The sequence below is a fragment of the Petaurus breviceps genome, unplaced genomic scaffold (assembly GCF_028583685.1).
Source record: "Petaurus breviceps papuanus isolate PSGF00001 unplaced genomic scaffold, PetGlider_PUasm1.0 90919, whole genome shotgun sequence".
NCBI lineage: Eukaryota > Metazoa > Chordata > Mammalia > Diprotodontia > Petauridae > Petaurus > Petaurus breviceps.
Window position 1 is genome coordinate 41,503,957 of NW_027187378.1, and position 15,106 is coordinate 41,519,062.

A 15,106-nucleotide genomic window follows, 5' to 3' on the forward strand; every position below is an offset into this window, starting at 1 on the left:
AGGTTCTTAGATCTGCTTTGCTAAAGGAAAGCAACTCAAAACGGGTTAACAAGCTTGCTTTAATCAATCAAAAACAGATATTGTTTACCTAGTTCAAGGGGAAGAGGTCAGCACCCAGAACTTCAGAGTATACAGACAGAAGTTACAAGACAGAGAAACAGATGAAGCAGACAGGCTTCCAAACTGTCCGACCATTACATCCATACCAAATCACAGTTACTAGAGAGGGAAGCATCAATATTTGCATTTTCAAAGCTGGGGGCCTCTCAAGGGCTGCCCAGCGTCTCATCTGGTCAAATCACACAACACTTCTCAAAGTGAGCCCCAAAGCAGAGCCTCCCACCAGGGCTTATATAGCCTTCTCCTGGGTCAGAGAATGTAGCAACCCTCTTGACCCACTGCCCAATCACAATGTACCAAGGTGTGGGCATTCCTGAAAAACAAGCCTCCCACCACAGGCTCCAAGTGCACTTAACCTAGGGGGAGGGAAGATCTTAAAAATTTACATTCCTTTAACACTTATCCAACATTTTACACAGAGGAGTTGGGGGCAGAGCCCCGATTAATCCTGTTTTATTGACTCTTGGGCCAGGGCTCCTTCCTTCCACTCCACCATGACTGTTTTCCTTAAAATTACCTCAAAAGAAATTTTATTTTGTGCTCTTGTCTTCTCCTTCTTGGGTACCAGGTTGCCAGAAATACCCCATGAAAAATATTCTGGGAGATAGTTTAGGGAAGTATCATGGCTTTATTTCCTTCAGAGTCACTGATTACCTCATTAGTGAGTACTATAAATCAATTTCCATGGTGGGGGGTGGGATATTGCCACTGGCTGTATTATTAGTCTGACATGACCTTAGTTTATCCAGTAAGTAGAGATGGAGTGCACTGATCTTAGCCTTACATTGGTGAGTCTTTCAAAGATAGAAGGTCCCCAGTTGAAAGAACCTAAAGGAAAAGTTCTTCCATGCCAAGTTCACAGTGTAGTTACGGAACTGTGATTATCTGTTAGTGCTGTTTGACACATAAAATATCACCAGTATATCTTCCAAGTTTTGCATAATGTACCAGGTGAAATACTTTTAAAATTAGATAACATTTGAAATGTGGTCATACTCTTCAGATTTACTGAGCCAACAACATTAGGCTAGTAATGAAATGTAATGAATACCTTCTGTTGCTGTTCTTTTTCTAAATCACTTGGCCTTTTTTTTAAAACCCTGTTTCAAAACATTCCAAAGCTTCCCAGCAGGGACTGTTCTTTCCTCCAACCTCTTCATTTTCTTCTGTGACTTGCATATAAGTTGTGGCATATCATTTATCAAACAGCTTTTGTTTGACCTCTGTGCTCTTTCCTTACCCTAGCTACATCACAGAACATGAGAACAGACTGGCTAGACTGGTTACTGTTTTTTGTTGATTTTTAAGAACAAATATTTATTGAGTGCCAACAGTATAGCTGGTGATATGTTAGACACAGAATTAAACATGTTCTTTGCCCAGTGGACTTCTTCTCAAAGTAGAATCCTACAATCCAGATAATTGGGAGTCAGGGGTAGGGGTAGGATGCCAGTACATTTGTAAAAGAGATGGGTAATAGAAGAAGGATGGATGTAGTTCACTTTGCAAACCATCGAGAGTTTATATAGGTGAGTTATAATTCTCATAGGCTCCTTGGCTCTAAGGGTCACTCACCTCTTTCTTCCTTTATTGCAGGTGGTATACTCTGAAATCAAAACCAGGGAAGAAGGAGAAAGAGCGAGGGGAGATTGAAGTGGACATCCAGTTTATGAGAAATAACATGACTGCCAGCATGTTTGACCTGTCCATGAAGGATAAGTCCCGGAATCCTTTTGGGAAATTGAGAGACAAAATCAAAGGGAAGAGGCATGAGGAGCCCTCTGACACTGCCTCAGCCATTGTCCCCAGCACGATGCACACAATAGACAGTGATGATGACTCTCCTACAAAAGACAAGAAGAAGAAATCAAAGATCAAAACCTTGTTTTCCAGGTCTGGTTTGCAGAAAACACCCCTTTCCCAGTCTATGTCTGTCCTTCCAACAGCTAAGCCTGAGAAATTGACACTCCACCCAGGAGACTTCCAGTCCCAGTGGGAAGATGATATGGAGGATGAATCCTCTTCACCCTCCAACAGTGAGTCTCATTTCCCTTCTCATAATGCTTCTTCCCTGTCCATCTCCCTGCAAAGGGAGTTGATGTTGGAGCTAGTATAGAGTGAAACTACCCATGTTCTCTAGTGAGAAGACAGGTGAATCTTCCTTTTGTATGTAGTTCTCTAGGGATAGTTTTGCTGAGGAAGCCTTCTGTATTTATTTTTAGGTTTCCTTAGTGAATGTCTGGCTCAGTAGTTGGCAGTGTAGTAGTGTGAGCTCTTGGCACCTTCAGGCTGATAGAAGATTGTGATTTTTGTCTCTCTGGGAATGCTCACCATGTATGCAGCTCTCAGTCTTTTCACCCCTTTACGAGGTCTTACAAGTTGCTATGGCCAGGGCACATTGGTTCCCTGGTGACTAATCCTCTGTTGGTGAACCTCCTTGCTCTGAGGTAGTAGGCTGTTCCTTTGTCAGTAACACAGTCTCACCTTGGCCCATCCTCTTTAGCCTGGTAGGACCTTGGAGAACTTTTACTCTACTGATATAAAATCTTGATGAAACCAGTCATCTCTTCCAAATGAGGACTCAAGGAGATGGTTCCAAGAAATTGTGCTAGTTACCAAAGGATTGTTTTTCTGTCATCCAGTCAATAAAAATTTATTGCGTGCCTACTATGTACCAAACATTGATCTAAGCCTTCACTGAGAATACAAAGGAAGGCAAAAGACAGGATAAGTTGGAGATAATCAACAGAGGAAAAGTACCAGAATTAAGGAGGATTAAAATATACATGTCTCTCTCTCTATATCTATATATAGAGCTAGATATTTAAAGGTGTTAATAACCACCTGGAACACAGAATAGAATTTTTTAGAAGTCTGTCCAATGGGTAGAGAGCAATGACCTCAAACTCAGAAAGGAGGGCCACTAAACCTTAAAGGATCCCTGAAGGTCACATATTGACTTAGAAAACCACACATTAACATTATTTATGTTCTATTGTCTTCTTATTTATTGTGCTAAAATAAACTGTGCTAAAAAAACCCCTACATTTTAACCTGATTTGGGCTTAGAATGTAACTTACATACTTTAGGATAGAGGTTCAACCTTTTCTTTGTCATAAACTTCTTGGAAGAGTAATGTTTTTAAATGAGGGAAAAAAATCTATAGGATTACAGAGGAAAGTTATTGTATTAAAATTGTGTTCAAAAGACATATGTATGTGAGTGTATATATTTATTGTCTACACACACGTTCATGAAACCTTAAGTTAAGAACCTCATCTTTTTTTTTTTTTTTTGGTGGGGGGAAGGCAGGGCAACTGGGGCTAAGTAAGTTGCCCAAGGTCACACGGCTAGTTTTGTGATAAGTGTCTGAGGCTGGATTTGAACTCAGGTCCTCTTGACTCCAGGGCCGGTGCTCTATTCACTGTGCCACTTAGCCACCCAAGAACCTCATCTTTAGAAGGATGAGAGTTCAGTTTTTTGCATTCATGCTTTTGAATCCTAGACTTAGATGATTGGTCCTGTTCTACTGGAGGGCCCATCTGCTCTTGCCCATTGATGTACACGATGTAATGTCCACTTTTTTTTTACTGGGTTAAGATTTGTGTACTTGTGACATCAAGGCTTGTTTGTTCTTCTTCCCATAGGCATGTCTCATAGGAGAACAGCAAGTGCAGATATCAAGCAGCTAAGTCATATAAACTTGACCCTTCCCAAGAAAGAAGGACTATCCTTTTTTGGTGGCCTTCGGTCTAAGAATGACCAGCTCTCCCGATCTAATGTGTGTATCAATGGGAATCATGTTTATGTAGAGCAGCCGGAGCCCAAACATGAGGCAGTGACAAAGGACAGCACCCCATCTTCCTCTCCATCTCCTCAAGGCTTTAGGAAGAAGCATTTATTTTCATCTACAGAAAATCTGTCTTCCAGACCATCTAAGGAATTGGGGGAGGCAGGGAGGATGTCTCCGGACTGGCAGCTCTCTGGGTCTCTCCCAAAAGATTCTTTGAAATCTCTGACTCTGCCATCCTACAGACCAGTTGTTAGTGACGATGTGAATGTGGCCCCTGTGAATGCAGAAACTGAGAAGGAAAGTAAGGAGAACAAGAAGCAGGAGAACAGGAAGTCCTCTTTGCTCTCTTTGGTCACAGGAAAAAAGGATGCCCTGAAAAACAGTGAAGCTGAAAGCAGCACTCCTAGTGTCTTGATGAAGGAGAAGGAAATCACTCCTGGGGAAGCCATGGTAAAGGAAAAAGAGGCAGGACTTGTTGAAATTCCAGTGAAAGACCTTAAAGAGAAGACTGAAGAAGACTTGTTGGCCTCCGTCTCCAGACAGAGCAAATCCCCGAGCCCCACTGAGGAAATGCCCAGGATGCAGTCTGGAGCAGAGCCTGAGCTCAAGCCTGAGCCTAAGTCCAGGCCACCTGCTTTTTCTGCAAGGGGGCCCCAAACCAAAGCTGTCAAGCCCAGGTGAGTCTTGGCTCTGTTCATCCATCCATTCATTCATTGTCTTTATACTGTACTTGAAGGAGCCTCTAGTCAGAACAGATTCTTGGTCCCCATTCTCATGATTGTGATTGCACAAGATTTTATAACTGGTACATCAAGAAAACACTGTTGACTCTGGCGTTTAATTGGGCCTGCTGGTAAATTTGTGCTACAAATTTAAATAAATGAGTGCCAGCCCCAGTCAACAGGCCAGGAGTTGTGTTGTGCCAAATAAACCTTGGTTAGCAAAGTTAATGCCATCCAAGCGAAGTTTAAACCATAGTTTCTGAAATACTAAAAAAAACCTCCTATATTGGAAAATACTCAGAAATCTGGTGGGGGTGGCAGTCAGTAGAAAGAGACATGAATAAAAAGATCATTAAGAATGGGAATGTCTCAACAGAGCTCTTTCTATTGCTTCTCTCCCCTGGAGGAACCCCACTAACCCTTTCTTTGCCTTCTCCTGTCCCCAGGATTTTTTTTTTTAACCATTAATTTTTATGGGCACTGGGGAAGTACAAAGCTAACCTGTATTTTCAGTCATTGGTGCCTAGTCAAAATTTGGCAGTTGTAAGAAAGCAATAGGTGTTTGTTCCAGATTTGGGTTGATTTACCTCATATGGAAGGTAGGAGAATATGAGATCAGTCATAACTTTAATTAGCCAACTTGTGTTGCTGCTGTTGTTTGCATAGACCTGTGCTAATTGTCGTCTCTTGCAAACTGGGTGTTTTTCTTGAAGACTAACACTATTTCTTCCTTGCACTTGGATGTAAGAAGGACAAGACCTCAGGAACTCTAGTATGCCTTAGGCTACTTCCTTTCGTGTTCGCTTGGTGTTTTGTTCCAAGAAGACTAACTTACCTTGAGACATTTCTGCTTGTTGGCATGACTCACATTCACAGCAACAGTATTTCTGTATTTTGGGCTATGTATTACTTTTTTTGGGGAGACTCTGCTCACTTTTCACACACACACACCCACACACACACAGACACCATATTTCTTTTCAGAATCTGTCCCCTGCCCTGCCATCTACCAGCTTTTTAATGCTTTGAGAATTTTAAATGTCTTTTTACTGCTATAATAATCAAGTGACATGACTCTGGATTTATCTTCTTAATGAAACTTTAAGACTTTTACTCTGTCCCACGTCATAGCTGACAAGCCCAAGTGTGGTAGACATGCTTGATAAAAAAATTTTCCTTTTGTGTTTCAAGCATTTCGAGCATTGGCGTCAATTCTCCTAGGATGTTTAGATTCTTTTGACTTCTAATATAATCGTGTGACCAAAAGCATAAAAAATTCCTCTTTGGAACATCGTGTGTGTGTGTGTGTGTGTGTGTGTGTGTGTGTGTGTGTGTGTTCACATCTGCAACTGACCTGCAGATTTTATTTTGTCCTTTTCACAGACTGGGAGTGTCTCCAGAGGCTCAATCCAAAGCCAAGTTTTCTTCTTCTATTCGTGATTCTTCTCTTTTCTTTTCTGCCACCTCTTCTGGTTCTAGTCTTGATTCCCTACCTCCTAAAGTGGGGCAAGAGACAGAATCCTCAAATAGTCTTTCTCTCCTTTCTTCTTTCTCACCTCCCACCATAGATCCTGTTTCTACCTCTACTCCAATTGAAAACTGGCCTTTTTCTCAGGAGAGTCAGGCCAGTTCTGAAGGACCTTCTTTCTTTCTTGCAGTGAAATCTCAAAAAGAGGGTTCAATTAGAGTTTCAAGTGCTTCTTCTGGTTTCCCAGAGTCACTTGATAAGCATTCTCCATTGCATGAAGGAAATATAGTCTCTGTAGAAGAGACTGGGGAGATAGATATAGGAAAGAGTAAGGGGAGCAGGGAATCCTCAAGACCCTCCCTGGACCTACTAGAAAATACAGAAGACAAGCATGTCACAAAAAAGCAAAAAGAAAAGGTCCCAACATTTCCCCCGGTTAGCCAAACAGAACATCTCCCTCCGCCTAAAGACCCCCAACAAAATACTACTCTTGTTCAAGATGGAAAGCATTGGGTAAAAGAAAGGAAAGAATTTATATCTTCATATGGGGCATCTTTGGAAGGCCAAGTCAGTGATCAGGGAGTGGTTCCTGCTAATGATGGAGCTGAGTTGCCTCATAAAATGGAAGATTTGGCCACACCATTTGACTGTATAGTTGGAAAAAGCAACTTAACTGGTCTGCATGATAGACAGGGCCGCAAGAAGATCAAGAAGCATGTGTCCTTTTCTGAGGAGCTTTTTCCAGAAGACGAGGTAGAAAAGGAGGAAAGCAAACCTCTTGAGCTGAAGTCTAAAGGTGCAATGAATGATACATTATCTGACAGAGAACCAGAGGAAATTAAGAAGAAAAACATGACAGCTGAACCAAACAGTCTTCCTTCACCACTAATATCAGGAGCAAGGGCCACTTTTGGACTCAGTCATGATGAGCCAGTTTCTGTGACTGACGTCTTTCTCTCCTCTGCTTCACCTGTCAGTATGATGCCTGAGTCTCATGGGAAATGTTCTTCAGAAGATCTGGTGAGGGAATCCAGTTCAGAAAAGGTCACTCCATTCAGGATTGAGCGATATCAAAATTATAGTGAGAATTATCAGAGCAAAGCCAGTGATCATGAAGGTCTGCTGTCCGACCCCTTGAGAAGTCTTGACTTGGTTTCAGATCTCAAATCTCCAGTTATGGGGGATCTGAATCTGACACTTCCTTCTATTCCAGAAGTAACATCAGATGATGAGAGAGTAGAACAGTTGGAAGATGTCAGAACAACTCCAACCACAAAGAATCATCTGGAAAAGGAAATACCATTTTTTGGCTCATCAGCCACCTCTTCTGAGGAGGAAAACCTGAGTCCATCAGTGGAACAGAACCCTGATGCAGGGGTAAACACATTGTTTCAAGAAGAAGAAAATGCCCTCCAAGTGGAAAAACATGAAGATTTTGTTAACTCTTCTATATTGTCTTCAAAGCAGACCCCAGCACTGAGTGTTTGCAAACTACCCCATAGGGAAGGCTTAGGTTTAGATAAAGACATCCCAATCCCTGAGAGTTTGGAGAAGCAGGAATGGAGGGAGGAGGATAACTATACTGAGGAAAGTAGGAGTCAGAGGTCATCTTCCCAGGGCTCTCCTGTTTCTGGTCACTCCCTTTCTGAGAACTTTAATGCAACACACTCTTTCCCTGGCTCTCTACACTCTGACACTTATCACACAAATAGAGCAGAATCTCCCCAAAAAACATCAGCAGAGAGCTTGGCTGCTAAAGTTGAAAATTCTGACAAGAGGAAGCAGCTTCTCCGGGCGTGGGTTTCGCCCTCAGAGCCACATCCATTCCCAGCTCAGCCAACTAGTGGAACCACTGTGTCTGCCAAGCACAGGTGAGAGACTGGGAAGATCGTCTACATAAGTGTGGGATATTTGATTTTTTCCAATGTGACACCAAAGGCTGAGAGGCCTCCAAGTCCCAGCCTTTAAAAGACCAACCCATATTTTGGAGATACCTAGAGTTTTACCTAATAAATGGCAGATATGTGAGCCAGTGCAAGGTTTGTTTGGGCTTTTTTGGCCTTAGTTATAATAGTTGTAGGGACCAATATGTAAAGTTAGGGTCTGACCCCTAAAAGAAGATGCAAGAATATGCTGTGAGCAAGTTTTGAACTATCCCCAGGAACTGCTTCATATTTACAGTAATCCTATTTTTAATAAGCATTTTAAATTTCCTTTTTTCTTATTTTTCTGACCCTTGCAGCAGTGTTTGGATTTTGTTTTTAAGTATTGGCCAGATGAGACCCTGGTATGACTGTCATTGTATTTGCCTAAATGTTGAGGTTCAAGATGCAGAGAGTTTTGCATGGTGTGCTGAAGATTCCATAGCTTTTAATCGTTTGTAGCAATGGCTCTGTTGAAAGAGGAGAGTCTCTTTAGCTGACTCGTAGTATACGTTATTAGAGAAGTGGTCATTGTGTTTGGAAAGGTCAAAACACCTGGCTTGGGTAGCACTTGACTGTGTCTCTGAATGATTAGTTTTGACTTGTTTCACTTCTTCAGGAACTGTTAAGATTGGATCATATGGGGACTGGAGATAAAGGATCATTGTTATATGACTTCTCTTACGTGATCTAGGGCCTTACTGGGTGATGTTTCCCTTGTCTGAATAGTCTAAATAAATAAATCCATTTTCCTACCCCTGCCCTCCTTCTTTTTAAGAACTCATCCTGTGAAACCAATGAATACAACAGCAACAAAGACTGCTCCCACCAGTTTGGGTACTGCTACCATCATCAGTGAGAACCTGCTTAACGAGGCCATTATAAAGGTATGTTTCCCCCGAGAGTTCCATAGTAGCATGTTAGTTGCTCCGTCATTCAGGGGTTTCTCATTTTTAATATAAATGTACTACTATAGCTCAGCCTTTGCGAACCCCTGCCCTGTCTTCTGGCTTTCTAAATCTCTTCCCAGTGGAATGATAAGCTCTTTGAGGACAGGGACCTTATAGTTTTGTTTTTGTAGCTCTTCTCTCTGTAGAATGTTTATGTTGAATGTGTTCATAGTTTTTATAAATTGATGTGTTGTATCCCTTAACCCCTCCAAAGTTACCATGCTGGTGTGCAGTCCTTTTTGCACTTCAATAATGTAGGAAAACAAAACCAGAACAATTTCTCTTGACGTTTGAAAACCATCAGTTGCACATCTGCATTTGATAGTTCCTCCTTTAGGTCTTAGGTCCTCTCCTCTTCTGCAGAAAAGTATCTTGTTTTGCAACAGAAAATAAGCATGCTCATTGATTCATTATCACATGAATGACAAAGACTAATTTTACAGAAAGGATCAGGATTCCATAAAATAAGCAAGAATTGCAGCTCATGTTTATGTAGTATTTTATAGCTTACAAAAAGTTTTCCTTAAAAAAAACCTGAGATTGTTAGTGTTTCCCATTTTTTGGTTTGGAAGGTTGAAACTTAAGAGTAGGCAAGTGCTTTGCCCAGAGGCAGGCAACTCATGAATGGCAGCAAGGTCACTTGAGCCCAGATCTTCTGACTCCAAGTGGATCGTTCCTTCCACTGTGGCAGATGTTCTGAAGGTCTGTAAAGGAGGGGGGGGGTGGGTGCCATAGGTAAATCTACCCCAGAAATGTTTGTAGATGCTTTGGTATTGCTAACTGACATGGGTGCCAACACAAAAAGCTTTGTGGCTAGGAGCTATTTTAAAAGTTTTCTTGGAGCTCACATTTATTCATTCTTTTAGCAAACAGTAAAGCTTGTACCATGCAAGGCTCTAGGGGAAAATACAAACTTGGGACAAGACAAAGTTCTTGACCTCGTGTAACTTCTTACTCTGGACATGAATCATTGGCAAGGAGGAGAAATTATTGACATGTGTAATTAAAAGTGAGTTAGCACCTTTTTGCCCCTAGCCCTAACATCCTTTTTTCCTTCTAGTTTTGACATAGTAGTCATTGTTCCTCAGGTCTTTCTCCACAGTTAACATTTACTTTGCACTGATGTGTATGTTAGGTTTAACGAGAACTAGAAGTCAGCCATCACATGTGTCTGTCCACTGACCTTTGTGGTGGAAAGAGCCCTGGACTTAGAGTCAGAAAGCTTGGGTTTAAATACCAGCTCTTCTATGTGGTGATGATGTAATTTGGGACAAATTACTTCCCTTTCCTGGGTCAGTTTCTTCATATGGGAAACTGGTGGAAGGGGCAGTGGTTTGAGGGTCAAAGGTCCTTTGCTGAAATCCCAGCTGCCACTTACTGTCTCTGTCACCTTAAGCAAGCCATTATACCTCTGAACCTTAGTGTCCTTATGTGTAAAAGAAGGGGCTTGATGATCCTTAAGGTCCCTTTCAACTCTGTGACCTGGGATGTATAAAATTGAGGGGTTGTATTAGCTCTCTTCCAGCTCTAAATCCTGTGACTACCCATATCCCTACAGCACCACCCCCCCCAAAACCCACCAAAAACCCAACGAAACAACCTAAAACCAACAACTCTATACAGCTAAAAACAGTTAGTTGCCTTTCCTCTAGGAGAAATGTAGTTGGGAGGAGAAATAAAATAAGCTTTTTGAAAAAAAATATTCTCTTGGCTTAAATTATGACTGAGCCAAGTGCCTGTTTGAAAGTCTGCGCTAGACATTCAACAGAGCAGAGGCACTTCTTACTCGCTAAGATATGACGCCAGCAATTGGAAAACTGGAGAAGAGGCCAGCACAGCATGAAGGAAGGATTCAGTAATAGAAACAAGGAGAATTCAGCAGCTGCCATTCCCCCATTGGCTTTTTACTTTGGAATGGAATGCAGTTGGATTCCAAAATGGAACCCTCAGCTCTTCATCAGTTGGAGACATTGTTTTAGCCTCTCTTCAATGTGTACTTAATCAGAGTAATGTGCTTTGATGGCTGGAATACTATTAATAATTATAGGCCCTTCTCTCTCCTACCCGCAGTCTTACTACCCCCAGCACAAGACATAGTAAATAGTACTTGTCCTAGTTCTTAATAGCACCAGGGGGATGCTGCTTTTGTCTTCTTTCTAACCTCTGACTTTTTTTTGTCTTAAAAATGCTTACTGTATTGTTTCATATTCCAAATTAATACAGTATTAATGCTTCCTGGAGCCATCCAGTAACTGGGCCACATTTATAATAAGTGCTTTGTACTTCAGTCCCAAGACAATATTTATGTTAATGCCTCTCTTTGGAATGTTGCCATAGCAAGGGGGAGGTTAAGCAAAGGAATTGCATAGCTGGAGTTATTAAGAGAAACAGCAGGGTCAGTGCATGGCTGCTTTTCTCTTTGCTAATGTGTTAATGCCTCAGCTCTTTATGATTGAGTATTGGGAGCCCTGACCAGACTAAAAATGCACTCGGTACACAAGTGACTTAAAACTTCAATTTGAAAGTAATAAAATTAAAATGAATTCCAAAGCTCTGAAGCTTTGGATCCTGCAGGGTTTGAGTTGTACCCTGGTTGCTTGCAGAAAAGGGTCTATTTGGGGAAGCAGGTTTTGGACTGAACATGCCATTAAGGCATATGTTGTTAGACATTGTAAGTGTGTTAATTTGTTTTATGTCACTGCACTTCTTTGTTGCAAAAGAGGATTCTCTTGGAGGTAAGACCCCAGGACTTCATTGGGAAAAAGAATATAGATAAAGCATAGGTCTGTTGTAACAGGAGTTTTTAACTTCAATAAGAGGATGTTTAAGTGACTTAACACCCCAAGCTGTCATTGAGCTTTCTTTGAATTATGTGTTAAACAGTAAAATGAGAGAAGTGATTTTGTTCCAGTTCTGAGAGTGTAAGTTCTAAGAAGTAATTTTAAGCACATAAGCAATTAAAAAAAAATTGGTACATTCTGTTTTTCCACATCAGTCACTTTCCAGTATCTCTTAGTTAAGTATAATTGCTTCATTCTCTTTGGGGTGATATGGAAAACCCCTGATGTCTCCCCTGGCTCTGAACTGCCAATGACTTCACTTCCTATTTTACCGAGAACCTCGAGGATGTACATCTGACTGGAACTTCCTACTTTCATCACACCCACCTCCAGTCATCCTGTCTTCTGGAGGAGGCAGGCGGGGGGGTGGAGGTAATAATAGTCAGAGTTCAGATCTCACCTCCTTCTCTTGCTAGCTGTGTGCCTGTCAGTCCTTATTTATAAATTGGGTAGAATAGTACCTATTATATGTAGTAAAGATAAAAATGAGGCACTTTGTAGATGCTAATAGATTGTTTAAATGTCAGTTCTTATTTTTCCCCCAGTCTAATAAGAACTGTCCTCAAGCTGTCATTTAAGGATAACCCTTTTCTTATATTCTCACCACCAGGATTTGAAATTCTGGCCTGACTGACAAATCCAGTCATCTTTCTCTGATCTCAGATTTCTTAGGACTAGATCTAGCCAACCCTTGGACCAACCCTTCTTTTCCTGGTGTCTGTACCTTCTTGTGTCTCTGTTTCTTCTCTCACCTTGTAGAGTTCCTCTTCTCCCCATTCCTTACATACAGGTGCTGTATTGTTCAAGATTCTGCCTTTAGCCATCTTTTATATATGAGTCATCTAGATGGTACAGTGAGTATATAGAGCACTGGACCTGGACATGGAAAGACCTGCGTTCAGATCCTGCCTAGACACTTACTATTTGTGTGTGTATCTTACTATCTGTGAAACTTAACACGGTTTACCTCAGGTTCCTCCATCTGTAAAATGAGGTGGAGAAGAAAATGGCAAACCACTTCAGCCTATTTGCCAAGAAAGCCACAAGTGAGCTCACAAAGAACTAGACACAATTGAAATGACTAAACACAACAGTCTCCTCTCTCAGATTGTAATGCCCTTGCAAGGAAGGGCACTGTCGTATTTGTATTAGCATCCCATGTCACTTGTGGCACCGTTCCTTTCTCGTGCTGAGTTGGTTCTCAGAATCCATTGGATGGGTGATCCAGGGCCAAAGGTGTCATCTTCTTAGAGAAAGGAAAAAAAGTCTGTAAGTGGAAGCGCATCACTTCTCCACATGGACTAAATGCAGTCCCTTTCATTGTTTCAGAGACAGTGTTAAGTAGCACAAATAGAAGGAGATCAAAAACTGGACTTGTCTCTCTCATTGGTAACCTTGCTTTTGAACCCTCTGTGCTTCACTGCGAGACAGCACAGAGTGGTGGAAAGACATTCTCTGGCATCAGCATCAAGGGGTCCTGGCTTCAGCTCCCTCTTTTGCTACAGATCAGATAGGTGATCTGGGCACGTTGCTAAACCTCCCTGGCCTTAGCTTCCTTACTCCTGAAATGAAAGGGTGGCACAAAGTCACATCTAAGGTGCTTCTTGTTCTAAACGGCCTTTGGATGCCCACTCTTAAGTAAAAGCCCCTGCTGTATATTCAAATGGTTGCTTCCTGCTTTCATTCAGCATTCATTAAGGAGGTGTTCTGAGATTGTTCTAGAATTGTCCTTCTAGTCCTCCGACTAAGGAATTGGACCTTTGGGCTGTATTGCTGCTCAGTGCTTCTCCATGGGTCTAGGGACCTTGGGGAGAATACAGTTCAACCCCAAGCTCTCTAAATCATCAGCGCCAGTGAAACATAGGATCTCTTTATAGTTCCTCTGCCCTTTCATTATGAGAGAACATGAAGGCCTGGTACAGACAGAGCTACCATGGCCTGAGGGTGCTTGATAAACGTTTGATGGGGGTGATTTTGATCTAGAGATATTTGGCTTTGATTCCCTGTATACTTGAAATAAGTATTCCCAAATGGCTTAAACTGGGGTCTCTGCGTGGGGTATAGAGCTTGTAATGCCATTCCTTTCATGTTTTACTGGTGCTTGTAATCATCTCCCAATAACAGATCTGGAAAGGGAGCTATTACTTGCTTTCCTGGAAGTCTTTTTCTCTTTTTTTTTCTGAACCTGTATCTCAGTTTCCTGTCTCTTCATGTGAGACCTAAGAGAATCATAGGGTTTTCAGACTAGGAGTGAGTGATTATCTGGCCCAATTCCCTCATTTTACAGTTGAGAAAGCTGATTTGCCTAGAGTCACCAAGGTGCTAAGTGGCAGAGCTTAGATTCAAACACAGAGCCTCTGACTCTAAGACATGTTATTTCTCTTGGACCACACTGCTTCTTCTCCCAGTTGTATATTTGTCAGCATGAGCTGTCACTTTTCACAGATTAGCCCTACAGTAGGACTATCATTGTCACCTTTTAAGGATTGGACTGTGTGATTCAATCGATAGGTTTTCCAAGGAACCTTAGGTTACTCTTTATTTCCTTATGTTGCTTTAAAACTTTACATTCCTCTTTAAACCTCTCTCTCATGGAACCCCTTCTTCCCACTCACCCATCTGAAGGCCTCATACTTGCCTCATGCTTCACCAAAAAAACCTGAGAAGTTTGCTGAGAAATTCCCTCTTTTCCTCCTCTTCTCACTCATATCTCTTCCTCTCAGTCGCCTCTTTTACCTGTCTCAGGGAAGGGCAGCCCTTCTCCTTGTCCAGGCAAAAACCCCTCCACTTATATCCTTGATTCCTTTCCACGTCGTCTTCTCCAGCAAATTGTGCCCTCTGTCATCCCCACTCTTATTAACATTCAACCTATCTCTGTTTACCAGCTACTTCCCTCATGCCTACAGACATGTCCATATCTCCCCCACCCTTTTTTAAAAAAATTTGATCTATCATCCTATATGTCTCCTCCCTTGAAAGAATAAACTCTTTGAGAAAGCAGTCTACACTAAGGGATTCCACTTCTTCTTCTTGCACTTCTAAACCCTCAGCAATATGGCTTCCCACCTCATCATTAGATCAAAACTCCTCTCTCCAAAGTTACCAATGATCTCTTCATCAACAGATCTAATGGCCTTTTCTCAGTCCTCATCCTTCTTTATGTCTCTGCAGGCTTTGACACTGTCTACCAGCCTCTTCTCCTTGATACTCTCTTCTTACCCATTAATATGGGTGTCCTTTCAGGCTCTATCCTGGGCAGACTTCTCTTCTTCCTCTATACAGTATTATTT

At 41.8% G+C, this 15,106-nt stretch overlaps 1 protein-coding gene across 3 annotated transcripts in view; it reads left to right on the forward strand.

Moving 5' to 3' along the window:
* The window catches only part of RAB11FIP1 (RAB11 family interacting protein 1), a 39,135-nt gene that overhangs the window by 19,499 nt on the left and 4,530 nt on the right, over positions 1 to 15,106 (forward strand). For 2 of the 3 annotated variants that reach the window (XM_069075919.1, XM_069075920.1), the window contains exons 2-5: positions 1,717 to 2,156; positions 3,769 to 4,591; positions 6,020 to 7,975; positions 8,805 to 8,913. In XM_069075919.1, coding sequence (XP_068932020.1) covers positions 1,717 to 2,156; positions 3,769 to 4,591; positions 6,020 to 7,975; positions 8,805 to 8,913 — 3,328 coding nt within the window. The remainder of the gene's footprint in view (positions 1 to 1,716; positions 2,157 to 3,768; positions 4,592 to 6,019; positions 7,976 to 8,804; positions 8,914 to 15,106) is intronic. The other variant, XM_069075921.1, reaches the window with a different exon arrangement.